This window comes from Pyrus communis, chromosome 13 (genome assembly GCF_963583255.1).
Source record: "Pyrus communis chromosome 13, drPyrComm1.1, whole genome shotgun sequence".
Classification (NCBI taxonomy): domain Eukaryota; kingdom Viridiplantae; phylum Streptophyta; class Magnoliopsida; order Rosales; family Rosaceae; genus Pyrus; species Pyrus communis.
The window spans coordinates 18,741,083-18,768,722 of record NC_084815.1 but is presented as its reverse complement, the minus strand read 5'-3'; the positions used below and the strand labels follow the sequence as shown (position 1 = coordinate 18,768,722).

The following is a 27,640-nucleotide window of genomic DNA, read 5'->3' as shown; positions in this document are numbered from 1 at the left end:
CTTATATATAAAGCCTACAACTCCTTTTGGGGTCACCAGCTTCATCAAAATAAGTGGACATAAATGCCCCTAAACAAAAAAAATTCAAAAGCAGTCCAAAATAATGCAGAATTATTTTTCTCATATAAACATCATTTTTTAATAATTAATTTTTTTGTACATTTTTTTTTATAATTAGTACCTAACAATAGACTAGTAATAATGTGATTCAATAAGTTGTTTATTAAATATTATTTTCTCTATTTTTAAACATGTTCAAAACATCTTAAAAGATGCATAGTGCCACCTTTCGCATGTTCATAATAATGTGAATCAACTAGTTGTCAAATGATTTTTTTTTTAAACAAACAATATTACCTACACTAAGGGTGAGGGGGTGCGTTTAGCCTCACAATGAGTTAACAATAATGTGATTCAATAAGTTGTTTATTAAATATTATTTTCTCTATTTTTAAACATGTTCAAAACATCTTAAGAGGTGCATAGTGCCACCTTTCGCATGTGCATAATAATGTGATTCAACTAGTTGTCAAATGATTTTTTTTTTTTTAACAAACAATATTACCTACACTAAGGGTGAGGGGTGGGCTTAGCCTCACAATGAACTAGCAATAATGTGATTCAATAAGTTGTTTATTAAATATTATTTTTTTCTATTTTTAAACACATTCAAAACATCTTAAGATGCATGTAGTGCCGGTTATAAAAAAAGGTATTTCGCACGTGCATAATAACGTGATTCGATTAGTTGTCAAATGATTTTTTTTTCAAACAAACAATATTATATACACTAAAGGGCAGAGTAGTGGGCTTAACCTCACAATGGGTTTGCAATAATGTGATTCAATCAGTTGTTTATTAAATATTATTTTCTCTATTTTTAAACACGTTCAAAACATCTTAAGAGCTGCGTACCGCCGGTGATAAAAAAAGATCTTTCACACGCGCATAATAATGTGATTCAATCAGTTGTTTATTTTCTCTATTTTTAAACACTTAAGAGGCATGTAGTGCCAGTTATAAAAAAAGGTCTTTCGCACGCACATAATATTGTAATTTAATTAGTTGTCAAACAATCTTTTTTTTTTTTTTTATTTGAACGAACAAACCATGTTTTCTACACTATGGGGGAGGGGGAATGGGTTTAGCCTCATAATAGGCTAGCAATAATGTAATTCACTGAGTTGTTTATTAAATATTATTTTTTCTATTCTTAATGTAAATTCAATATAATGTAGATGGAAATTGAAAAACCGATTTTATTATGTGGATTCAGCTACTTTGATTGGTTTACGAGAGGTTTCTTCTAGCATGGTCGAATATTATTCATTTACTTCAAATATTTGACTTTCTTTTTATTATAAAAAAATTATTGAAACAATTAACGCATATAAATATATTTAAAACGTTTTAGTCACACGTACCACGCCATGGTTCGAAAAATGCCTTTAAACTAACAAATTGCATTAGAGAATGACATAGCAGAAGGACGTCATAGGCTTACCTCAAGCAAATCTGTCGGCAGTCCATAATCAGAAGGTTGTGGGCATGCCGATCTGACAACTAGAACAGCCAATCCCCCAAGTCATATGCTATAAATAAGGATAGGGATCCAAAGCCCCATTCACCAAACCTACAAATTTCATTAGTTTTGCAACTTTTCTCTTCAGTCGTAAGCAAAATGGCCACCACAACAAACCTACTGCTTACAGACCTCATGTCTGGTGTGAACCATATCCCTTCAAACTACATCAGACCCATCTCCGACCGTCCAAATCTCACTGATTTTCAGGTATCAGATGCCTCCTCCATTCCTCTAATTGATCTCAAGGACCTCCATGGCCCAAAGCACTCGGATATTATCAAACAGATTGGTCTAGCATGCCAGACTGATGGTTTCTTTCAGGTAACAATTAAAACACACATATATATGTATATACTTCGGCAAATGATTTCGACACCTCTTTTCTCCATCTGCATACCCTGTTGATTAGTGCCGTTGTTTCTCCTTGTATACTTAGTATCCCATTACTTTATACTTAAGTACATGTTTAGTATGAATGTGAGTACTACTATATATTACGACTAAATTATGCACCAACCATTTTATATCAGGTGAAAAACCATGGAGTTCCAGAGATAATGATAAAAAATATGTTGAATATAGCAAGAGAGCTTTTCCAATTACCAGAGAGCGAGAGGTTGAAGATGTACTCAGATGACCCTTCTAAGACAACCAGGCTCTCCACCAGTTTCAATGTCCGGACTGAAAAACTGTCCAACTGGAGGGACTTCCTTCGGCTCCATTGCTACCCTCTTCAAGACTATGTCCAAGAATGGCCTAACAATCCCCCATTGTTCAGGTAAATAGGGATGCCTTCTTTTTCATCATCTTATGCTAGTACTTAAATATTCAAACCAACTAGCGTTTTCTAACCAGGTTTCTTATATTGTTAAGATGTAAATCTGAGCACACATACACAGTCTAGCAAAAGAATATTGTCCAATTGAATTTATTAGTTTAGTTAAATAAGGGCAGCCTTTTGTCATCGTCTCAGACTAACGTTCCTTGTCTGGTTTATGTTGCTGAATAAATGCTCATCTTGTCAAACTTTGAATATGAACTATATATATTCATCTTGTCAAACATCAAACTGACCAATGATCTAAGTTCCAGTCTAACAGAAGAGCATCGTCGTAGACAAGTTCATTTGTTTCTAATTAATTACATCCAAGTCACACAACTGAATGAGATGCACTTTGTTCACAGGGAGCAAGTGGGTGAGTATTGTTGGATACCTAATTGGACTTGACTAACATTATAAGTATATATAAATCTATCTTACTTTTAATCATCATCTGCTGCAATTGCAGCAGAGTTTTATACACAGATTACTACACACGCATGCAAATAAACAAAACAACTGGAAGTTGCATCCTTGCTGTTTATGAGTCATCTGTCAGTAAACACATGCAGTGGCCTTGCTGTCCACTATGCATAATCATACATGCTTATGCGTGGGAACCATATTCCAGTCTGTAAAGCACAATGCACTGCATGTGGATCATCATGACATAGAGTGGATGAAACAGCAGATTGACTTGGGTTAACATTATCAACTGCAGTAACTGATTTCCACGATAGATGGAAATCAGATGAAATCTGTGTATATATATATAATCCAATTCCCTGCTTGTGAAGAATCGTTCTGAGATTAAGGGTTCTATCACCTTTGGAACATAAGGTCTTAAACAAGTAGAAGAATTGCATTTCAACAAAGAAGGATGACTGCTCCAGGTATCATATATAAATTGCATGAATGTAATCTGGGATACTTGTTATACATCAAGTTTATATTTATATCAGTTTCTAACATTTGGTATCAGAGCCAAATAACAAGTCCCAGATTCGTTTTACTGCTTTATTATTATGATAAATGTATGATGATATATTTGAAATGTATTTTATATATCTCTCGAGTAATGCAGTACTTGATGTACTTCTGATATTCATCAAAATGAATATTGTTATTGTATTTCGTGGCTATTAAGGGGTCTTAAAAGATTCATAGCATGTTCATATATTTCTCAAAAAGGGAAGTATAAATAAATTGCATGAAGGTTAATAAATGTATGAATCATTCCCTATAAAAGTTTGCAATTGTCTAGTCCAAAGACTTGATGTATCATTGCGTTTGTGGAATATTATGGCCAATATATGCAATATGGAAGGCAGTTTATGATTTTCACTCAAAAGTGCGATGTAAACTTGCAGCAGTAACTGCATACTCTTATTTGTAACTAACATTTCTATGACTGCTCCAACAATCATGGATTCAATTGGGGGAAATGCCGAAAATGGCAAACTCGTTTCTCGAGGAGGTGCTGGACCATGTGTTCTCATTCATATAGACGGAGCAGGACCGGAACTTGATCTCGATAGTGTGTGCAAGTTGTGGTACGAGATCAAACGATGGTGCTGGCGGTGGATTTTCGGTAGAAACTGCTATGCCGTCAGCCCTAAGATAGTGATAAGGCGATTCCTAGACGTTAGATTCATCGGGCTCAAGGGACAGCCTCCATGCGCAGACTTCAATCTGGTTCCCCAAGATTGGGTTGGTACGTGTATCCTTGGATCGCCGTCACTGCTACCAATTGCAGGTTTCTCTCTCTTGGGTTCTCGGTGCATTCTTCACCATCTCCAATGGTATCTCCAGGTACTTGTATACTATCGTTGAAACACTACTGAGTATACCTATGCAAACCCTTTTCCCTAATAGCATATTTCTTCCAGCCATGAACATGCACTTACATATACGATAATTGAATAACTGAAATGCAAACTTTTCAACTTGCACTGCATTAAACGAACCTTTATTGTACTCATGCATGTGTGTGGATTCTCAAAAAAAAAAAAAAAAAAGGAGCCATGTTTATACAATAAATCTGAAAGGGTATTCATGTATTGTTACTTGAAAAGAAAAGTATGTAAAGTTGGTCAGTGCTTGGGTTCGGCATAGTCATTATGCAGTTGGCCTTCGTTGTTTAACGGAAGCTTGGCAATAAGATTTAAGCTGAAAAGAAACAGAATTAGGCAAATTCTACAAAGAAGGGAAATTTTGAGAGGTTTGTTTTTGTGCAATGTTGGATGCTTGTAAATTTTTCTCTTCATAAGCATGCGTATTTATATTTATTTCAATTTTCTTCCTTGATCTCCTTGGGTGCATGCAAGTAAAGTTGAAACTAAACTATTTTCATGTACTGATTGATGGTGTGTAAATGAACATTGCGAGAATGTATCTTGGTAAAATTATACTGCAGTGTGTGTGCTATCTGCTGCTGTGATTCTTCTGGTAAAGTTTCCTCGTTAAACAATAGATTGAGTGCATGCTCTGGGACGTGACTAATCAAATGATGTTTTTCATTAGTTTATTAGTTTGATTATATCCCATTTATTTAAAAATGGAAGATGAAGTGGCTTTATGATCTGCATATGCAGCGTGTTTGGCTGCACTGAGAATACATTTTTCATCTATTTCTGTTGTGATCAATATAATGATCCGTATATTGTTGGAACTATATCACTTTGAGTTTTATCTTTTTTGGCTATTATACTAACAGTTTGGTTTGCAGTAAATGTTAAGAACAATTAAGAAAATTGTTCGATTACAGTAAAGGAAGAATGGTTGTGGTTTAAAACTCAAGAAATGTTCACATTCTTTTCCAAAGAAGGGGATGTATAAATTGTTGGTGGTTTTAATCAGTGTATGGCATCATGTAGATCAGGCCATATTCTTGTCCAAAGACTTGTAATAATTGCATGATAAGATCCTTGAATGATGGCTATACAATGAAGGCCAATGTCAGTTTATATCTCTTGCCCAAAGGTGTGATATAAACATGCATTTAACAATCACTAATGATTGTTTCAAGTTTTCCATGTCTTCTTAAGATAGTCCTTACAGTTTTCTAGATGATTTCAACTGGCGTATCAGGATAGATTTAAGGACTGGGAATCTTCACGTTTTGAGATTGTGCCGCTGCTGTGTTATGCGGGCAGAAGCAGATGCTGAGGTATCACTCTAATGCTTTCATTCTTTCCCATGTGTGCTGTCAGAAGCATTCCCATGTTGTTACTGTTAAAGTATAACCTTCAGACTTCTTTCCCATGTGTGTTACACAAGTTTTTCCCATGCGTGCTGGCAGAAGACAGCAGATGGTGCTGCCATATACTTGATATAATTGCATGAAAAGATCTTGTAATGGTGGGTGTACAATAAAGAATGAATGGTTGCTTATAGTTTTAACTAAAGGTATGTTATAAGCATGCATTTCAACGATTTTTCCATGTCTTCTTCAGTGAATACCTCGGCTATGAACCTGTGCTATTTGTTTATTGTGATAAGAAATCCTAATGCTTTATGCATGTATAAAATTCGTATGATGATTGCTATAGTTTTTCTATAGCATGATTAATTGTTCTAATGCCATATGCTGCTGCCAAAGTTTTATTCACAGCAGGAAAAGGAATATATGGTTTGGAGATTAAAACACTGTAAGCTGCGCTTTTATCATTCTAGAATTGGTAGTCATGGTTGTTTCAGATTCATAAACGATGATCGATATCTGATTGCTATAGTTTTTCTATAGCATGATTAATTGTTCTAATGCCATATGCTGCTGCCAAAGTTTTATTCACAGCAGGAAAAGGAATATATGGTTTGGAGATTAAAACACTGTAAGCTGCGCTTTTATCATTCTAGAATTGGTAGTCATGGTTGTTTCAGATTCACAAACGATGATCGATATCTAATTGAAATCTGGTATATGATTGAAATCAGTTTCTTGATATCTAAATATGTATTGGCAATAGGCATTGGTGTAGATTGTAGCTTAGTAAATTTATGTTGAACTTGAATATGGCTGGTAGGTTGCAAGGTTCCTGATACATGTGAAAATAATCTATAATTATAACTTACTTGTGTAGAAAATTGGTTTTTCATTTGACGTTTGGATGATTTCTACAATCAAATTGAAATGCTAAAGTTTTATGCAGGTTTTCAACACTAATAATCTCTATACTTGAACAAATGTTTGAATAAATCTTCACCAAAGTGGGAATTATTAGGAAATTTTGTTCAAGGGATTATTAATTGAATTTTGTAAGTGACAATTCATTGCATAAGACCAATCTTTCAAAAGAAAGAAATAGTGAATGGCTTGAACTGTGGTGTAGTATGTAGTATTTTATAAAAGTTTAAAGTCAACTTTGTTCCCTTGTCCAAAGACATGATTTGAGTTGTAACTTGAAATTTTTGTGAAATAGCTCTGCAAATAAGGATGCATGATTAAGATTGCATAACTGATATTTTATGTCTCTTGCCCAAAGGTGTTACATAAAATTGCATGTCATGGTTATTCACTCAATGACTAGTTTATCTGCATAAGGCAGAATTGAGGCTCAGTTGGAAGCATTAGGCAAACTCATTGGAGTTTGATAAAGGATCGAATATGATTGTATCATATTTGATGTTGTTTCATATATATATGCAATGTTTGAAATGATGAATTACTAATCAAACCGAGGTTTAATGAGCTGGTTATTGTAAAAGGCTTATCATTGGAGCCAAACAATGGCTTGACAATGATGTTTGGTTTGATCAGTGGGAGTGTAAATAATAGACATGTTAAATATGTTTGTTTGCTCTGTTAATATCATGCATGAGTAGTTTTGGGGGATGTGATTTCAGAGTGTTAGTACAAATTAAGAAGTACTAATTTTCTGGGGTTCAACTTTTGAAGCTATTCATGGCAGATGTGAGTTGTTGTATGGTTGACATGACTTGAGTGATCACAAAGGGATTGGCTTAATACGTTGGACAAGGAACATGATAAGTGGAAATTCAAAAGTGGGAGAATGATACCTAAACATGGGTTCAAACCAATTAGGAGTCATGGCCATGTCAATAACTGATCTCCTAGAATTAAGGGAAAGGGAGACAGGTTGAATAAGTCTCAATGTCCGAGGAATGAAATTGAGAGACAAAGCATGGTCAATAAGCCATTGGCAGTAGGAGTATTCAAGGATCATGTCTCTAAGATGGGAGTGCTTGAATCTCTAGAATCTGCTGAAGTGTGGGAGTGAGAAAAACTTGATGTAAGTCACATGTATATTTCAAATATGTCTTCGAATGTTATTTATGTTGTTCACTATCAAGACCTACTGAATCATATGCGCTTGTTGAGCCTATTGGTTGTCTGAGTTGCTGACTGTATGCATGTATATGTCTACTCTAGTGTCTTGATGATTGGACATGAATAATTCGAGGGATGCAATTCGATGAATGCATCAGGATCTTCCAAAGTTGATCCATGAAATGACTGTTTTGAATGAATGAAGGAATATAAATTCATTGAAAAGTCTAAAGTTTCTTTCTACATATTAGTTTTAAGTATTTGTGGTTTCAGGGTGCTTGTGTTGTCTATAAACACATGATTTTCTGGAGTTCAAATATTTAAATTAATTATAGTAGTTGAAAGGAAGTTAGTATGCGTGAAACTTGATGTGATCACATGAGGTATCAGTGTTGTGAAAGGCATGACTTTGATTATAATGTTTAGTCTGTGTCCATGTGGGAGAATGTTGGATACCTAATTGGACTTGACTAACATTATAAGTATATATAAATCTATCTTACTTTTAATCATCATCTGCTGCAATTGCAGCAGAGTTTTATACACAGATTACTACACACGCATGCAAATAAACAAAACAACTGGAAGTTGCATCCTTGCTGTTTATGAGTCATCTGTCAGTAAACACATGCAGTGGCCTTGCTGTCCACTATGCATAATCATACATGCTTATGCGTGGGAACCATATTCCAGTCTGTAAAGCACAATGCACTGCATGTGGATCATCATGACATAGAGTGGATGAAACAGCAGATTGACTTGGGTTAACATTATCAACTGCAGTAACTGATTTCCACGATAGATGGAAATCAGATGAAATCTGTGTATATATATATAATCCAATTCCCTGCTTGTGAAGAATCGTTCTGAGATTAAGGGTTCTATCACCTTTGGAACATAAGGTCTTAAACAAGTAGAAGAATTGCATTTCAACAAAGAAGGATGACTGCTCCAGGTATCATATATAAATTGCATGAATGTAATCTGGGATACTTGTTATACATCAAGTTTATATTTATATCAGTTTCTAACAAGTATTGCACAAATGTGAGAGGATTGGTGCTGAGATTGCTTGAGGCCATATCAGAGAGTTTGGGCTTGGAAAAGAACTGTATTGTTAAGGCATTGGGGAAGCAAGGGCAGCATATGGCTTTGAATTACTATCCACCTTGTCCACAGCCAGAGCTGACTTATGGATTGCCTGGACATACTGATGCCAACCTAATCACCGTCCTTCTCCAAGATGAAGTGCCTGGATTGCAGGTCCTTAGAAATAGCAAGTGGGTTGCTGTCAACCCTATTCCCAACACTTTCATTGTCAATATTGGTGATATGATGCAGGTAAACACTATATCCAAAATGTATTATGTTTTGGTGTATCTTATCAAACAAAATTTCGTCATTAGATATTGGTCAATGGATCATGGATGAAGGATCTAATGACTAAAATATAATACTACTACGCTTCAATGTATTCTATCTTAATTGATTTTTGGTTATTGGATTGTTGACCAAGGATCCAATGGCCAAAGGATCACATGGGGTATACAAATTCTAAGAGCATATTGGAAAATCCCCCCACGGCGTGAAATCTTGATTTCTTTGTTTTTTTTTTTCTCACTTGATTAGTTACATGAGACATGAAATAATAGATGATGGTATCACTCCCAAGATAATTAAGCTTATTTATTCCTAGCAAGCGAGACTTGTCCAAGTAGAGGGACAAAGCTTTTGTGACACGTGTAAAATTTGAAATTGATTTTGAACATTTTTACCATTTTATTTGGTATCAGGTAATTAGCAACAATCGGTACAAGAGTGTACTCCATAGAGCTGTGGTAAACAGTAACTCAGAGAGAATATCGATTCCAACTTTCTACTGTCCATCACCAGATGCAGTAATTGGGCCTGCCAAGGAGCTCATCAACTATGACCACCCAGCCATGTACAGGAACTTCACATATGCCGAGTACAATGAGAAATTCTGGAATAAAGGACTTGCAACTGAGTGCTGCTTAGACTTGTTTAAACCCGCTTGAACATGTGCGTGCAATTTCATGTCACTACCTTTGGACAAGTACACAAATGACCTCAAAAAATGGTCTACTTTAGTTTGAGTGTTGAGATGCCTTATATTTTCAGTAGTACGTATATTTATCTAAAATAGATATTGAAACTATTTTTATTTTTTATTTCATTTTTAAGTTTAAGAATAAATGCGAAAATAAAAAGTATGTAATTTACATTAGAATCAATAAAGTATCACTATTATGTCGATATTGTTGATGTCCATTTGAATTTGCTACAGTAATAAAGTGATTTGAGAATTTTACAATACTTGCCTTAATGTCATGGAGTAAAATTTTATCTTCTTGTATTTTCATCCCCTTCCCTTCTCCTCCTCTTACATATTGTTTTTTGTCATTTTCTGGTTATTAAAAAACTAACATAAAGCGTTGACGTGATTTAATCGTAACCATTCAAATAGGAGAAGAGAGAAGGAAAACTAAGAAGGAAAGATAATCCTACTCTCAATGCCATAACTTAAGGAGCTCCTGATTCCATCCACTAACGCATTGCCATATGTTATGATATCGTCTTCTAGAAGAAGACCAACTTTAAATATAAAATGGTGCAGTGAAGCCCCCAAAATAGAAGTTACACGAAAACAGATTAGTCTCATGCACAATTTCAGAATCGTGATGAATTTGAAAACCCTTTTAACCTCTCATGGTATATAACATTTCACAACAACATAAACGAGCATTCCAAACAAAAAATCAAAACTACAAGACAAGGAAAAAACAGCTGAAATGTCCACCATTAATGGAGAAGAGGAAGCTGACTCCCAATATGCTTTGCAATTGGCAAACGTATCAGTATTGCCTATGGTGCTTAAAGCAGCTTGGTGTGCTTGACATTATCCACAAAGCTGGCACGGGAGCCCTGCTTTCGCCTTCCCAAATAGCGTCTCAGCTTCGATCTCTCCACAATCCGGAAGCCCCTTCAGTTCTTGATCGCATGTTTCGCCTTCTTTCTGCTTACTCTATTCTCACTTGCTCGACAATCCAAGCTAATGGGAAGGTTATTAGGGCTTATGGGTTGGCACCCGTCTCCAAATACTTTATTAAGAACCAGGATGGTGCGTCTCTGGCACCATTACTCAATTTGTGCCATGACAAGGTCATCCTATATAGCTGGTACTAGTACAACCTTTTACAAAACCCTGTTAATTTAATCAGTTTTGTTTGAACTGACAGTATGACACGTGTGCAAAAACTTTTCATGTTGTGTTATAAACGAGTTATTTATGTATACGCGTCAAACTATTATTGATTTGCAAGTAAAGAACCGAACAAAGTTCATTTCTTTTGCATCAGTGCAGCCATCAACATATGTCACCATTCCTGCAGTTACCATTTGAAAGATGCAGTTTTGGAAGGACTCCCATTTAGCCAGGCCTATGGAATGAATGTGGTGGATTACATTGGTAGGGATGACAGACTTGGTGGAGTGTTTCAGGACTCAATGAAAGAGTTTAACCTCATTTTTATTAAGGAGAATCTTAAGATCTACACAGGTTTCGAAGGTCGAAGTACACTGGTAGATGTGGGTGGTGGCGACGGTACTATTCTTAACATGATAATCTGCAAGCACCCTGTCATCAAGGGCATCAACTATGATTTGCCTTCAGTTGTTGAAAAGTCTCCCTCCCATCCCAGTATGATATAAATTTTTCACTAACCATTGGACAATTTCGTGTAGCTCTTCGTAGTTCACTTTGCTTTGCTAACTTACTGAAAGAGTTTTGCTTCAGGTATAGAGCACATTACAGCAGATATGTTTGTGAGGATTCCGAAAAGCGATGCCATTTTCATGAAGGTGAGGTTTCTGAGAATTATTCGACTGCTTATTTACAAAGCAAGTTCAAAAGCAAACATCTACTTCGGCTGAACCAAAATTTTTAATACAACTATGGGCACTCTAGCTTGTTTACCCCTACAATTAAGTTTCGTGTTCAAACCGATCCAACCCAATATCATTCAACTAGTTACACTTTCGACAGCTTTCAACTAATGCAAATGATTTTATTAACAATGGATACTACACGGTTGGGATGACGATCGATGCTTGATGATACTGAAGAATTGCTATGAGGCCTTGCCAAACAACGGAAAAGTGATAGTGGTGGATATGGTGATACAAGAAGCCCCTGAAACAACTCTTTCTGCTAAAAGTTTGTTTCTGTTTGATGTGTGCCTAATGAATACCAATGTGATGGGAAAGGAGAGAACAGAGAGAGAATTACAAAGTTTGGCAAAAGCGGCAGGATTTTCAGACATTCGAGTTGCTTGTTCCGCTTTTACCTTTTCCATCGTGGAACTGTTAAAGAATATGTAGTTTCCAGTTGGATATGTTTTGTTACTGTAATCTTTTGAGTTTCAAAAACATTATACTAAACTTTCATTCATTGACGAGATAAGTATACTTAACAAGAAAGGAACATATAAGAGCAAAACAATGGGATGATGGATTATAATCTGTCAAAGTCTTAAAAACTCCAAACTGACCTAATTACAACAGTCGGGCATTGACACATCGTCTCTCTCCATCTCTACTGACGTTCTATCTGAATCGTTACATGACTGATATTATATTCTCTCTTGATGTAGTCTACAACCTTTTCCAGCACCACATCGGCATTAGCATCCGGCTTAACGATAACATGACAAGCCATTAACACCTTCCCAACAGTTATCGCCCATATGTGCAGCTCGTGAATGGCAACTACCTCATCCATCTCGCAGAGACCTTTCTCAATCTTTGTGGCATCAATCTCTCTGGGAGTGCTCTCCATCAAAACCTCCAAAATGTTCCTCAACATCCGGATTGTTGTCGCCAGCACGATTATTGAAAATACAAGAGTACATATCAGATCAATAATCTTCCACTCTGGCTTGTACCAGATAAGCCCTCCACCAATCATCACTCCAATACTCTGAATGGAATCGCCAAGTACATGAAGATAAGCCCCCTGCACATTGATGTTTCGTTGCTTCTTCTTTTTACCTTCTGGTTTCTTTTCACCTTCAGAGCTATGATTGAGCAGAGGTTCTGTGATGTTAATTACATCGGTATGATGGTGCTTGTCGTCATGATTCGAGTGTGCCTCATGATGATGAGAGTGATGTGTTGTCACAGTAATCCCATGGCTATGGGTCTCATCATGATCCTCATGACTATGATTATGATCACCATGTCCATGACCATGCCCACCATGGCCATGTCCATGTCCATGTCCGTGATCGTGCCCATGATCATGACCCAATAAGAGTGCCATGGCGATATTAACCAGTAAACCAAACGCAGAAACAAGAAACATGAGAAAGCCCTCAACTTCACCAGTTTCATGGATAAGTCTTGCAATGGCTTCATAAACAAGGATCCCAGCAAGCAGCCAAATCATCTGAATGGAAACAAGAGCACCTAGTATTTCAATCCGGAAGAAGCCATACGACTGACGAGGAGTTGCCTCCCATCCTGATGCCCAAAGTGAGAACAAAGAAATTGCAAATGCGGCAACATCTGACAACAAATGAGCCGCATCAGTGAGAATCGCAAGACTGTTGGCTTTGATACCCCCAACAACCTCCACACTCATGAAAATGACACAGAGGACAACCGCTATCAAAAGCTTCCGCATGGATGCTGACCGTTCCTGTGCATCTTTGGAACTAGTTTTAGCATCAGAAAATCCGCACGGTGCATCCCCACAAATCTTGGTCCCACACAAGCTCGTATCTGTAGCTGGCACATCTCCACCTACTTCAACAATATGCGAATACCCAGAATTTTGAGCTTCCATCTGAAAGGCAATAAGAAATTGTAAGAGATGATGAAGCCTTAGTAAATTCTGGCAAATCTTTTTGTCAGATATAACCATACGAATCATATAGTAAATAATAAAAACAAGCTTGAAAACAATAACAGCGGGAAAAGGACAACATAGAGCTAACTCAACGAATATAAGGCAGCAGACAAAAACGATATAGAGAATACAAGCACCTCAACAAGCATCTTATTGGCTGTCCTGAAAATCAATAGGAGCAAAAGAAATATGTGTTCTCTTATGTCACCTCCCTAACTAGTTTATTTGAATAACAGACGCTCAACAGAACACTCGATACATACACAACGAATGTAATGTACTCTGCCCAATCCGATATTTACCCAACCATCTTCCAGATATCGAAAACCAACCCACTTAAGGTATATTTGTCTTCCCAACAATCATAATCACAGGTTAGACAGCGTCTACAAATACTGGACTTCAAATCCGAAAATTTGCTCAGACGCCAAACCTACAAGAAGTGTACAACCAAAACTATGCAACCCGAATCAAAGCCACAAACAATCGGAGGGAGAAAGTACTGGAAATTTTGGGTAGAGCTCCTTCATATACGTCAAGCACCGTGACCCCTTCGACAAGAACATATGGTGTGAAGCATAAATAATATACATCACTGCAACATTAATGCTTATACAATAACTAGTACCTACTTAGTTGAAGAAAAACACAGCATACAGCTACCGCCACATCACGAAAATTCAACTGAGATACATTATACATAAGAATAAAATAAAATTTTCACGAGGGATACATGAATACAATAAATAGGGGTACGATTGAGCAATCCTCTGGCAAGCAATCAACAGAGAATGCATACCTTAATCAGAGAACATAAAAATTATATAAATTATGAAACTTTATCTTTCAAAAACCCAACTGGCAACCAAGAAATCTTTACACTGGTGGGCAACGAGTGCATTAATACAACCAAACAAAAATCACGAGACCCACAAGGAATATCACCAACAAAGTGCAGAAAAACAGAGCAGAATCCAAAACATGTAATCAAAACCAACAGACCCAAACGAGATAATATTAAAAACTTAACATCTCCCTCGATTTTGAGAATCTGGGCAATTGAAAAGACGTCGAATTTATGAATTCCGCCACATAAAAATCGAAACTTGAACACTTAATGAATCAAGAGAAAGATAAAGGGTTAGAGAGAGTGATACCTTTCGAATGCGGTATTGCCCAGAAGGGAAAGGTTGATGCTTGGAACTTGATACATAGGCATCCCATATATATAATGGGCTTAGAATCCCATCTTTGGGTGTGGAGAAGGTTCCTCTGTCCAATTGGTGATGATTTGCATTCCTTGTTTGTTTCTCATTCAATGACAATTAAGGACTGATTTTATTTTTATTATTTTGCCTTTAAAAGGCCTTCTGCCTTTTGGACCGCCAACACGTGGAATGGTTTTTTGGGTATTTTAATCCTTTCAAGACTCTGATGACGTTCTTGTCATAAAAAATAAATTAAAAAATTAAAAAATTAAAAAAAAAAGTCTAATAACATTTGGTATTTTTGTTTTGATGGAAATAACATTCGGTATTTTATTAAATGTCTAACTTGTGTAAGAGATTTAGGTTGGATTCTCGTTCAAAACAAATTTGAACCATATTATTATTAGTTCATTGTGAGTTTTAGTCTACCCCTCCTCCTGTAGTATAGATAGTATCATTTGTTCAAAAAAATAAAAAACTTGTGTATTGATAGTTTTGAGTTCGATTTATTCCTTTATTGTTCGTAGAAAACAAGTAAAATAAATTGATCTTACTTTAACATGACTTAAATCTAATCCCAAAACAAAGCAAAAACCTAAACAACTAGGAAATCCAAACAAAGATGGTAATCCTTTGTGATACGATTTTGACTCGGATAACAAGTTAGGACTCATTTGGAAGTATTTTTAAAATGATTGAAAGCACTTTTATTGAAATTGATTTTTGGTTCCAATAACACTTTGTTTTTTGGAAGAAGCATCAGATATATGTTTCTTGGATGAAGCACTTAAAGTGCTTTTTCAAAATCCACTTGAATTTTTGCTAAGGATTAGGTTAAAAAACATTTTCACCAAAAATGCTTTCAATCATTCTAAAAGTGTATTTAAAAAATTTAGTCAACTTGAGAATACGAATGAGGCTAAATTCCCATTTATTAAATTTTTTGAGTTAACGTATCCATGCACAAACACACATTAGAAGAAGAAAAAAAACATATAATTTATGACAAACATACTATCGATATCCTAACCTTTAAACTAATCACATGGGAATTTTCTACTCTCATCCACAAGTTGTCTTTTACTAACTCTGAAGGACACTAAATGCACAGCAATGAATTAAAATACAAATTCCATAAACCAACTAGTTCCAATAGAAATATAAATAATAAAATAAAGAGAGCAAATTGCCACACGTGTACAGATGTGGCAAGAGACTAGTAATGATCATCCATAATTATAATTTTGATTGTTTGAACATAAGGGTAGAGTTGTCTTTTTACTGCATTTTTGGTTAACAGAGAAAACAAACATAAGAGTAGAGTGTACGACACCTAAATTCCAATGTCTTGTCCAAAAAGAAAGATAAAAGAATCAGTCTACTTGTCACATTCCGGATTCCAAATCCAAATAATGAAGCTGAATAATACCAAAACTGAAGCGACAATTGATTAGGGTTTGGCCTAGTGACTCTGTGGATTGTCTTGGTCGTTAGATTCTTCTCATTGCGTCTTGAGTTAAATTTTATCGCTCTACTTAGTGTAGATTATTGTAGAATATCGTTTTTTTTTTATATTTTAAATCTAGTGACACTTGTCTTCTTAATGTTAAAAGAAGTTTCAAATTCGATTCCCCAATGCCGAGATAGTTTCCATCAAGTTCGACTCCCTCATTCCCAATTGATCACAATTGCTTGAAGTAAAGCTTTCGCTTTATCTTCCAACAACCGCTACGATGGAGCCTTAGGGACCAAAAAATAAAGTATAAAGATTGTAAGAGAAGAGAAAACAGAGCTCTATGGAATACATGGATGAAGAATTTTACAACCAACAACAAAAATCGGAGGTAGTGGTTTGTACATACTGATTTCCATCCGTCTTCTGGAAACATACGAAGTATGATTCAAGAAACAAAAAGCCTAATCGAGGAAACAAAATGCTGAGAGCAGAACTACAGCAGAGCTTCCTTCTTTTTGGGTTCTAGAACAGGAGGGTCGACATCGATCCCCATATTAGCTGCAGTCCCTGCTATGATTCGCATTGCTGATTCTATTGTCGTGCAGTTCAAGTCCGGCAGCTTTTCTTGCGCAATTGTACGCAACTGATCGATGGTGACCTTTCCCACTTTCTCCATCTTCGGGTCTTTTGAACCTTTCTCCGCTCCTGCAGAGTGCATACCATTCAGCACAGATGAACAACTATTGCACAACTATGGTATTCAAATGCTAGTAAGGACTAAGGAACCGCATTTAATCAAGAAAAGATTTTTACGTGATTGGTCCGATTATGATCATATATGTGATGGCATACTATAACAAAGCCGAACTATTTCAACATGTCCAGATTAGTGATATTTCCAAAACAGTGGCCAAGACTTGATTTATAGCAGATATGACAGATATAATCAATGAAAATTCTCCAGTGTACACCGGAGCATACTAGAAGTCCTTGTAATCAAAACCAATTATTGTACAACAGATCAAAGAGAATAACAATCGAAGCCACAAGCATGAAGGTAAGCTTGCCACTTATACTTGGATTTGTCCTAGCATTCCAGCTATAGGTTTAAAACTTAATCGAATGAGAAAGAATGCCTAACCAAGTGTCAGATGAAAGCTCAATGGCCAATTCATAACGGCTGACTCCACATTCCTCACATTAATCAAAATTTCCTCATTTTCTTCATGTAATGCAAAATGCTCCCAGTTTTTAACACAGAAACATATATACATGAACTATACACACCAATACTAATTGGCAAAAGACAGGGTCCGCCAGCCATGAAGACATCAATACCCATTTAAAGATTTCAATCTACTACATCTTCCACTCATTTTTCTTGTTTGTTGATAAGATATAACATTCTCAACAAATTGTGAACACACAAAGCTTATCACAAGACATCTGCATTTATCCACTGGTTGAGCAGCAGCATTTAGAAAATAAACACGGCGACATATCTTCCGATGCAACGAAATGCCAATGTATGAGCAAAATTCAAAGAACCCCACATCAAACAGATAGATGGCACAATGATATAACAGAAAACAATCATACCTGCAGCCTTAAGAAGTAAAACCGAAGCAGGTGGGGTCTTCAGAATGAAAGTAAAACTCTTATCCTGGCATCAAAAAATCTGATACCAAAGTCACAATCTTGCAAAAATTAAGGAAAGAGTTGGAAAAATTATACCAAATTCGCAACGCAGACTAACATCGTAGACGGTGATTTCAACTGGAATGACATAGCCGGGCTTGTCCGCCGTCCTGGCATTGTAATCCTTACAAAAAGCCATGATATTTACACCCTTCGAACCCAGCGCCGGGCCGACAGGCGGAGCCGGAGTCGCCTTCCCGGCCTCCAACGCCAGCTTTATCATTCCAATCACTGCAAAACCGAAAACCCATCAACGAAATGAACTCAAATTCGTCGGAGGCGAAGCAAAACAGTGACTTTGGAATACCCTTTTTGGCTTTTCCGCCGGGCTTGGCTTTCGGTGGAGCCATGGCGGTGACGCTGAGGCGCCTCCGCGTGTGGAATTGGAGGGAGCTGGTGGGGTTGGAGGAGAACACGCTGCTTATGCTTATCGGCGAGCCCCAAAGGGAGGAAGAGAGCTGACTCCTCACATTGTCGCGGCTGTTGGTATTCTGCGAGGAGAGAGAGGAGAGGACGTGGTGGGAGGTAGACACGGAGGACGCCATGGGAGAGGTTTGAGTTCACTGAGCAGTTTCTCAGCAGGAAGTCAGAGTTTTTTGGATAAAACCCAGTGGAGTCCTATCTTCCAAGGCCAAGAGACGACCCGAATCTCTATAACGCAGTGGAAACGACGTCGTAATAGCAGAGTAGTTGTTTGCTGGTTTTAGCGCTTAGCAGTGAGCAGTTAAATACGTTTTGGGCTGGGATTTACGTGGGCCTAATTAGCCCATCGGAGGTGAACAAATTAAGTCAACGTGGAGTGTATGCAGTGTAGATTGGAGAGAGAAACACTAATCCAATGCATTGTTTGGTGATCCACAAGATCAATTTAGTTGGGTTATTTGGGTCCCTAGGTTTAGATATTGGGGTCGAATTAGTTGGGTTTAATTGTCCCAACTTCTTGAAAGGATTAGTTACACTAATCCAACAAAAATGCACATGATATGAAATTACGGTCGGATTGATTATGTCCAATACCTATCAATTTTGAGTACCAAACATAACGTTGAATTACACCAATCCAAATCTAATGCTTATTAGCATGCACAACATGTAAGCTTAGTAGTTTTTAGGGCCAACAGATAGATAAGAAGAAAATTTCTCCTTTCTAATCCTACAATTTTTGAGGATGATAGAAATGAGTAAGTTTTCTTATTGACTAATCTATATCCTCCCTCCAAGTTTATCACAATTTTTTTATTTTTTCCTTCAACATACGCTAAAAATAATATCTAACTATCTTTTGTGTTCCAATACAATTTTTCATTCCAAACGAGGCCTCTATTTGGTCAAGTCCCATTCCTTAGAAAGTTGGACAATTGTCCATTTTAATTAATCAAGTTCCATTCACCAAATAAGGCACAATAATGTAATCAGAGTGTCCATGAATTTCTCCCAAAAAGGGACAGAGAATTAAGGTAGTAAAATATCCTGTAAACACATTTGTTTACGTGAATAGCTCAGTAGCTAACTGCATTCTTAATACTGGGAGATGCAATAATAGAGACTGCACATGGTTTAGTTGGATGCAATATGGAATTTCTTTCACCAAATTATGTCCCTTTTTTAAGCTAATCAAACCAACAAGTAAATTGTTTCTTAAAAGTGAAACTAAAGAACCGCTCACTTTTGGCATGCAAAATACAACACTTAGTGCCGGTGTTTTAGCTTTACGCCGTTCAACATGAGCAACCGATATCAGACCCCTTGGCAACACAAGTTACAAGTACAGCAATTACAAACCATCATCTTTAGATACATCGTAAGCTTGTGAGAAACTCTCGATTTTTCAATTAAATAATATGATAACATGTTCGCAATACAACTCTAAAAGTTGTGTAAGTAGTTCCACAAAACCCAAATTAAAGAAGGAGATAAAATACGGGAGTACAACATACCTAAAATAATTAGAAACTAGTATATGCCCACACACAAAGTGTGTGAAGTGTTTTATTTTTATTTTTTAAATTGAATGAGAGACGAAAAGAGTGAGAGATAACATAGGAGTGAGAAGAGATTGAGAGAGGTTAATTTTTTTTAATTTTTTTTTAAATTAGAGATGTTAGAATCACATGTAGATGATGTTTAAACAAAAAACAGCAAAATTTTGTTTTATCAAATTACGTTACTGCTCTTTAACTTTTTTGTTGTGATAGAACAATAAATAGTATTTTCATCATCTTTTGATTGACAAAGAAAATTTTATAAATATGTAGTATAGATATATTTTGACCCATTAAACAATCAACTTTCATATTCGTATCGGGGTTCCTTTCCATGCTATCAAAAGATTTAAAACTAGTGAAATATAGGCAGCAAAATTGACACGCGACAAGTTAAGATTCCACAAAACAATCATGTAGGTTTGCACAGATTGATTCTAATCCGATACTTAGTTTATGGCGACAAGAAAAAATGACCTAATCTTATTAAATTTGACCGGCCAACAATATTATGCAAGCTCCAAGGAATCTTTATTTTTTATTTTAATAAACTTGTCCATCTATTATCTATATAGCCATCCATCTATGCGGTGTTTTCTGCAACACAACTCCTTCAGATACATTCAAATTCAGTCCCTCTCACTCCCTCTACATCCATGGCGTTCTGTGTTGGTATTAAGATGCAGAAATGGTCATGCAAAACCCTAACGACAGTGTTAGTCCTTGTACACTGCATCAAGATCTTGGTGATAGTGGCACTTAGCCATCTGGGAATTCTCCAACCTTTCCAACAGATGACTGAACCAACTACTGACTCCGTGGAAAATCATCCCACCAATTCAATACTTGTGTTTGACCGTTTGTACCCGTCGATAGCCGCGGTGCCTCTCCATATACTAACAGCATGTATCAAGAGGCTTCCAGTGGTAGAGTTTGGTCAAGTTTTTGAAAAAATCACAAAGCATGAAACTCAGGAGACAAGATTCAGTTTTGTTTTGTATACCCACTTCACACCTATCACAGGTTTGCTAGATGGTCTATCTACCAGCATCCATGTATTATTCCTTTCAATCATGTCTAGCTCAGCTTGCATAGCTTTCATCCAAGACAAATCTAGAGCAGCCTCTTCATAATTCTCGGGTTCCATAATGCAAACATTACACTGTGCAATGACTTCATTCAAGGATCTCCATTTCTTTGGGGTAAAATCATAGCTCTGTGATAGATCAATCTTTGAGCTTGAACCATCAGCATTAGAACTCAAACCATCTTGTGAAGTATCAAAAATGACCTCAGGGAGTACAATTTCATCTTGAACATTTGACCCTTGAGTTAGTTCAGATTCTGCTATATCAGTAGTAATTGATACATTGGACTGTTTTCCAGAGCTGTCATTCCAATCCCATCTAGCACTCTTATCAAATACTACATCTCTAGACAATATAATTTTATTAGTGATAGGATCAAATAACCAGTATCCTTTCTCACTAGTTCCATACCCCACAAAAACACATTTGTGATTGTTGCACTCAAGTTTGTGTCTTAGATTCATGTGAACTTGAACATAGCATACTGACCCAAAAATCTTCAAGTGTGCAATTCCAGGTTTTCTTCCACTATAGAATTCAAAGGGAGTCATCTTATCCAAAGCCCTAGTAGGACACCTGTTGAGGAGATATACTGCAGTATGCACAGCTTCCGCCCAAAACTGGTATGGCATGCCTTTTTCATGTAGCATAGTTTTTGCCATTTCCACCACAGTTCTATTCTTTCTTTCTAACACACCATTTTGTTGTGGTGTTGTGGTGTGTATGACATGGTTAGTTGCCTTTGAATACCAGAAACATTGCAATAGTCATTGAATTCAGAAGACATGAACTCACCACCTCTATCACTTCTTAGATACTTGATCTTGTATCCTCACTACAATTCTGTCATTGCTTTGAACCTTTTGAAATACTCCAGTGCCTCAGATTTGTACCTCAGAAAATAGACTCATGTCATTCTAGTACAGTCATCAGTGAACAGAATAAAGTACTTGTTTCCAGCATTTGAAACAATTTGCATTGGACCACAGATATCTGTATATACCAATTCAAGTGGGAATTTAGCTCTCCAAGCAGATTCTCTTGGAAATTCATCTCTATGTTGCTTCCCAAGCATACATCCTTCATAGACATTCTTGGAATTTTCCAAGTGAGTTAGTCCATGAACCATTTCTTGCTCCTTGAGTTGTAGCAAACTCCTTGTGTTTAAATGACCTAGTCTCTTGTGCCAAATCTGGGTACAATGGGATACACTAGCTTTTAATGCTAGTGGTGTGACAGGCATCCTAGTTAAGGGAAAGCATCTGTTGCTAGTCATTTGAACTTTAGCAACCAGTCCATTCAAGTTTCAGCTATCAAAGATACAAACTGCATTACCACCAAATAGTAGATAGTAACCATCTTCCAACATTTGCCCCACACTTAGGAGATTTTCTTCCAAGCCAGGCACTAGCATTACTTCTTGTATGTGCTTTCTTCCCATCTTAGTTTCAATGACTAGTGTACCTATTCCTGCTACACTCACAACTTCACCAGTTCCCATTTTTACTTTTGCATTCAGGTTTCTACTCACATTCACCAGCAAGCTTTCATTTCCTGTCATGTGGTTGTTACAACCACTATCAATATACCAAGTATTATTGACCTTCATCTGAGACACAGAATTGCAAGCAAAGAATAAGGTTCCCATATCATCAACTTGATTTGCATAGTTGGCCTTCTGCACCACTTTGTTCCCATTACAGTTTCTGGTTTCATGACCAAATTTATTGCAATTTGCGCATTTAGGTTTTCCTTCAGACCAGCACTTTCCATAGTGCAATTTATCACAATGTTTGCAAGCTGTTTTGTTCGAATCATGAGAATTATTCTGCTTAAAGATAAGATTGGGCATATTATCCCACTTTTTCCTTTTGTTCTTCCAACTTTTCCCTGACTTTTAAGTACCAGATAACCCACTGAGTTTTTGAAACTTAGACCCAACATTTAGACTAGCAAATGCCTTTTCAGTAGAGTGATCAGCATGCATATCAAGCCTTTGTTCATAACCCTTCAGAGAGGCAACCACTTCTTGGATTTCAAGGGGTTCAATATCCTTTGAATGTTCAATCACAACACAGATAGAGTCATAACTTCTAGGCAAGCTTATAAGTAATTTTTGAACAACCATCTCCCTAGATAGTTCTTCACCATAACCTCTCATTTGATTCATGATGTCAAACAATTTAGTAAGGTATGCAGATAAGGATTCATCATCTCTCATCCTAGTATACTCAAATTCTCTGCGTAAACCTTGTAATTTCACATTTCTAACCTGTTTATCACCTCTGAATTCTTGCTGTAGGATATCCCAAACTCCTTTGGAGGTTTCTTCATTAGAAATCCTGGGAAAAATCTGATCAGTCACAGCTTCTTGGATCAACCCAAGAGCTTTAGCATCCTTCATTATGATCTCCACAACGTTTGTTGAAATTTCAGTAGCTACATCCTTCTGCTTCTTTTCATCAGCTATCACAACCACAGTAGATGATTCTGGGATAGCGAACCCAGTCTCTACAAGCTCCCACAGTCCATGAGACCTGAGAATGGCTTGCATTCTGATATTCCAGAATTCATAGTTCTCGCCATTGAAAATAGGAGTGCGAAGTTCAAAACTCATTGATCCAGCCATATTAGACTCAGATCTTCGATTTTGGAGATTTAAGAAACGCAATTCTTCAGCGATGAAGCTCAAAGCAAGCGATTCACTGAAGAACCCAGAAATCACAGATTCACGCCCAGATTAAAACGATGAACCTAGCTCTGAGGCCATGTTAAAGTTTTATGAAGAAGCAGAGCACGAATCAAAAAGGAATCAATAAGATTTTGATTTCTACTCAGAAAACGTGAAGAAAATGAAGGTGCGAAGAAGAAGAAGAGATCTCTTTCTTTTCTCTGATTCTATTCAGCTACGACTGAATTGATGATGCTACAAAACATAGAGTGAGGAGAGAGATATAGCCGTTTGAAGGCGCACTCACACACTCACGTGCTCATCACATGCTCACATATAAGTGAGTTGTTATACCATGAGACACACATCTAGCCTATTAGCTTTGATTTAATCTAAGCCTTACATTTCAAACTAAGAGCAACAACTTTGAATTACAAAGAAAAACAAAACACTTTCATCAGAAGGCAGCTGCAAAGCTTAAACATCAACAGAGAAGTCATGAAGTGAGGGAACAGTGCAACTGTGATCATTTGTTTCACAGGGAGTGTTTAGATGGTTGGGTGAATCAAGGGCAGGTGACGTGCCCTTTGTGCAGAGCTGTGCCGTTTCCGGCCACTAGTGAAAAGACGAGCTGCAGCGGAGGAAATGTATGGACGGTAGACAGGGATGCTTACTTTGAACTTTTGATAGGTTAGAACTTAGAACTTAGAATTTCATTGTGGGATGAGTAAATTTTTGTTAACTCTTTCGGCCGGCCCAGGCCCACTGCTGGCAGGACGACCGTCTAGGGCTCAAAAAAATTAGGGGTACTAAAATGATTAATATGGCATATTTATATATGTTTTCCTAAGAGTATAAATTTATAAAATTTGGTTTAATGACAAAGAAATTTAACTAGAACCAATGATTTTGTTGTTTGAAATTAATGAGAAGGTTTCGGGTTCAAAACACTATGTGTGCTTATTTAAATTCCAATTTTTACAAAAAAAATTTCATAATAGTATAAATTTATAAAATTTGGCTAAATGATTAGAAGTTTAATTAGAAACAATGATTTTTGTATTTAAAATTAACGAGATATCATAAGTTCGAAATGATATGTGCATTTTTATTTTTTTTTCAATTTTTACGAATTTTTGTTTGGTTGTTAATTTATTTTTAATTACTAGCTAGTAACTATGTGGATTGCTATTTTTGTCTTTCCCACAAGCCTCCCAAACCGTAAATTTTTTCTTTTTTTTTTATTTAAATAGTTTGTACAAAATTACTAGTTTTTGACTTTTTAGGTAACTCAATAAAATGAGTAGCCCGTTATATAGAGAACGACTTAAGTGAAATAAGCTTATTGTCATATAAAGTCTTCAGTTATAAGATGAGATTATGTATTAGACTTTTTCTATGTCACCGTGTATTAGTTGCACGAATTGTCATGATAATAAATATGATAAATCTCTCAATAAGGTATAAACAATTAAGTTTAAACTGAACTTGAAGATGAAATTCGGAAATGGATTCGCTCTGGAACTTAGGGATCAATTCATCTGGGTCGCACAAATTCAATTCAACAGTTCTTATTAACTCATTTTTCTGACCCACCACACAAAACCAACGACTCTGATTTTTTTTACACACCAATCAACAGTCCAGATAATTTGATCCCTAAGCTCCGGACACTTAAGGCCTAGAACAGATCCAATTCCAAAATTCCAATGGCTTAGCTTTTGGGAGCCACAGGGGGCGGAAATGACAATGAGTACCCATTGTAATGAAATATATGTTCAATGAGTCCCTGGCTTCTTTTTAGTCCAGTGGAAGAGGTTGAGTCGTCATGTCAGATTCGATGGCCTCCAGAAAAGCAGATGTTTATCGATCCTTGTGGTAGCTTCCATAGATGTTCTAGTTCTTCTAGGTACCGTTTGGTATGTAGGACGGGACGGAACGAAGTGGGACGAGGCGTTCCGTCCCACGTTTGGTGCGCCTAAAACGAGTGGAACGTGTTGTTCCAAGGGACGAGTTTTGGGTGAATTTTCGTTCCACCTCACCACTTGGAACGACTCGTTCCACATCCGTGGAACACAAAATTATAATATTTTAAGACAAAAATGCCCCCTCTCCCATTGTCTCTTTCCTCATATCTCAACCTCTCCGTCTCCTTCTTCTTCCTCCTCGCTTCTATCCAAGCCCTAGTTTTCCACGGCATCTCTTAATACTTAGAAAATGGGGAAGTCATCCAAAGGCAAGAAATCTGAGAATTTGGGGAAGGGAATGGTCACCCCCGTCCAAATCGCCTTCATTGTCGACCGATACCTCTGCAACAACAACTAATTGGTAACCCGCTCTCTTTTCAAAACTGAAACCTCTTCCCTCATCGCCAAACCGTCGATTTGAGAGGTACCCACTTGGTTTTTCCCGACAATTTGTTTGAAATTGGTTTGAAAGATTTCTTATTTGTCTGATTTGGGATTTAGGTTTTTTTTTTTGCAAGCGCCGAAGAGTTGGCTGAGCGTGATGAACACTTACAATGTCGGCAGAAGCCCCGCAGTCTCTGCACCTCCGACTATGGCTCCGCAGTCATTCAATCTTTTAGTTCTATTCCATCCAACGCATACCAAACACAAAATGGAACAACCGTCGTGTTCCGTCCTACATGTACCAAACATACACGGAACTTCCGTTCCGTCCCGTCCTGTCCCATCCCATCTCATCCCGTCCTGTCTGCGTACCAAACAGTACCCAAGATCACTTGGTTGGGTACATACGGTTGTATTTCACCCATAATACAGTCATATCACCCTGATAATACGTATTTTCACCTCCTGAAACTCTAAGTGTTGCCTAATAGTGAGATAAAAAACAAACACACACAATGTTGTACGTAATTTTTAGTCTACACAATTCAATAAGGATATGTTTGTTTTAATTCTAAATTTCAGTGGACTGGACTAGTCTACTTATTAATGTAGTCCAGTGTTTGTTTGACACGGGATTAGCCGGTAGTCGCTCCGACTAACCCCTTCACTAAAATTTCTTAGCGATAACCCCCAATTCTCACGGGATTGCTAAGCCCGTCTTCGGAAGTGTTACTCGCTCCTCATTCTTGTTCGTCCTCCTCTCCGGTCTTCCTCGCTCGTCCTCCTCGCTCGTCCTGCTCATCTTCATCTGGTAAATTCCAAATCCGACGACCTATTTCTATGATTTTGTTTTGTAGATTGTGAAATCATTATTGGGTTCTGATTGATTTTGTTGTTTTGGGTTCGAAATGTATGAAATTATTAATGGGTTCTGATTGATTCCTCGTATAATCCTTCTAGTTGTTATGTTTAGATATACCTTCTTATAATTTGAAGAAATCAAAATCAGTTATGATTTGGATGTTCGATCCTTTGATCTACCTTTTTGCCATATATCGAGTGAATTCTCCAGCCCCCTATTTGGATAGTCTAGTTTGAGATGATATAGTAGTTGATAGCTGTGAGTGTATCAATCATTTTTAATGTCCACCGGGGTTGCAGTTTTGCTGTAGCTTTGTATAATCATGATACTATATGATGCTTTTACCTTTGCCATTGCATGAGTTTCATCTGGTCCCATAGGGTCACAAGGTTAACTTAGTTGTTCCGTAGATGTTTGCGAGAAAATTGTGTTATCCTTGTTGTTTAGAAATAATTTCAATTTTTTATAAGAAAGATTGTCTATTTTTTGTGGATAATTTTAGTTTTCTTCAATTTTATGGTTTTGAGCACAGTAGCAGCATTCTTTCCTTTGACCATAAAGTATATGCTTGTGGCACAAGAGAAGTACCAAGTATCGTTTAGGTCCTTACCAATGCTTGTTCTCTCAGCTAACGCAACTGTATATATTTGGTGGTGACGATTTACTTCTATGAGGTATTTCATTATCTAATTTCTTCGAA

General features: G+C 36.9%; 3 protein-coding genes and 1 pseudogene across 3 annotated transcripts; 2 read left to right on the top strand and 2 right to left on the bottom strand.

Moving 5' to 3' along the window:
- Positions 1-1,621: 1,621 nt before the first annotated feature.
- Positions 1,622-10,022, top strand: LOC137713484 (protein DMR6-LIKE OXYGENASE 2-like). Its single transcript, XM_068452784.1, has 5 exons — positions 1,622-1,906; positions 2,116-2,363; positions 2,771-2,790; positions 8,720-9,036; positions 9,489-10,022. Exons 1-5 carry the CDS (start codon positions 1,682-1,684, stop codon positions 9,732-9,734), a joined length of 1,056 nt encoding a protein of 351 aa, XP_068308885.1. The 5' UTR covers positions 1,622-1,681; the 3' UTR covers positions 9,735-10,022.
- A 425-nt stretch (positions 10,023-10,447) lies between these two features.
- On the top strand, positions 10,448-12,107 carry LOC137713479 (caffeic acid 3-O-methyltransferase-like; annotated as a pseudogene).
- A 55-nt stretch (positions 12,108-12,162) lies between these two features.
- On the bottom strand, positions 12,163-14,905 carry LOC137713478 (metal tolerance protein 1-like). The gene is made up of 2 exons (XM_068452778.1): positions 14,782-14,905; positions 12,163-13,561 (listed from the first exon to the last, which is right to left on the bottom strand). Exon 2 carries the CDS (start codon positions 13,559-13,561, stop codon positions 12,311-12,313), a length of 1,251 nt encoding a protein of 416 aa, XP_068308879.1. The 5' UTR covers positions 14,782-14,905; the 3' UTR covers positions 12,163-12,310.
- A 1,714-nt stretch (positions 14,906-16,619) lies between these two features.
- LOC137713615 (large ribosomal subunit protein uL11c-like) lies at positions 16,620-18,659 on the bottom strand. Its single transcript, XM_068452935.1, has 4 exons — positions 18,294-18,659; positions 18,045-18,217; positions 17,888-17,951; positions 16,620-16,993 (listed from the first exon to the last, which is right to left on the bottom strand). Exons 1-4 carry the CDS (start codon positions 18,529-18,531, stop codon positions 16,782-16,784), a joined length of 687 nt encoding a protein of 228 aa, XP_068309036.1. The 5' UTR covers positions 18,532-18,659; the 3' UTR covers positions 16,620-16,781.
- Between the last annotated feature and the right edge of the window lie 8,981 nt (positions 18,660-27,640).

Bases quoted from the DNA above. Each gene is read 5' to 3' on its own strand.
- LOC137713484 (XM_068452784.1), top strand. From the start codon at position 1,682: ATGGCCACCACAACAAACCTACTGCTTACAGACCTCATGTCTGGTGTG. The intron at 1,907-2,115 runs GTAACAATTAAA...ATTTTATATCAG, and splicing joins AGACTGATGGTTTCTTTCAG to GTGAAAAACCATGGAGTTCC. The intron at 2,791-8,719 runs GTTGGATACCTA...TATTTATATCAG, and splicing joins GGAGCAAGTGGGTGAGTATT to TTTCTAACAAGTATTGCACA.
- LOC137713478 (XM_068452778.1), bottom strand. From the start codon at position 13,561: ATGGAAGCTCAAAATTCTGGGTATTCGCATATTGTTGAAGTAGGTGGA.
- LOC137713615 (XM_068452935.1), bottom strand. From the start codon at position 18,531: ATGGCGTCCTCCGTGTCTACCTCCCACCACGTCCTCTCCTCTCTCTCC. The intron at 18,218-18,293 runs GTATTCCAAAGT...TCGGTTTTGCAG, and splicing joins CGGCGGAAAAGCCAAAAAGG to TGATTGGAATGATAAAGCTG. The intron at 16,994-17,887 runs GTATGATTGTTT...TGCACTCTGCAG, and splicing joins TTTACTTCTTAAGGCTGCAG to GAGCGGAGAAAGGTTCAAAA.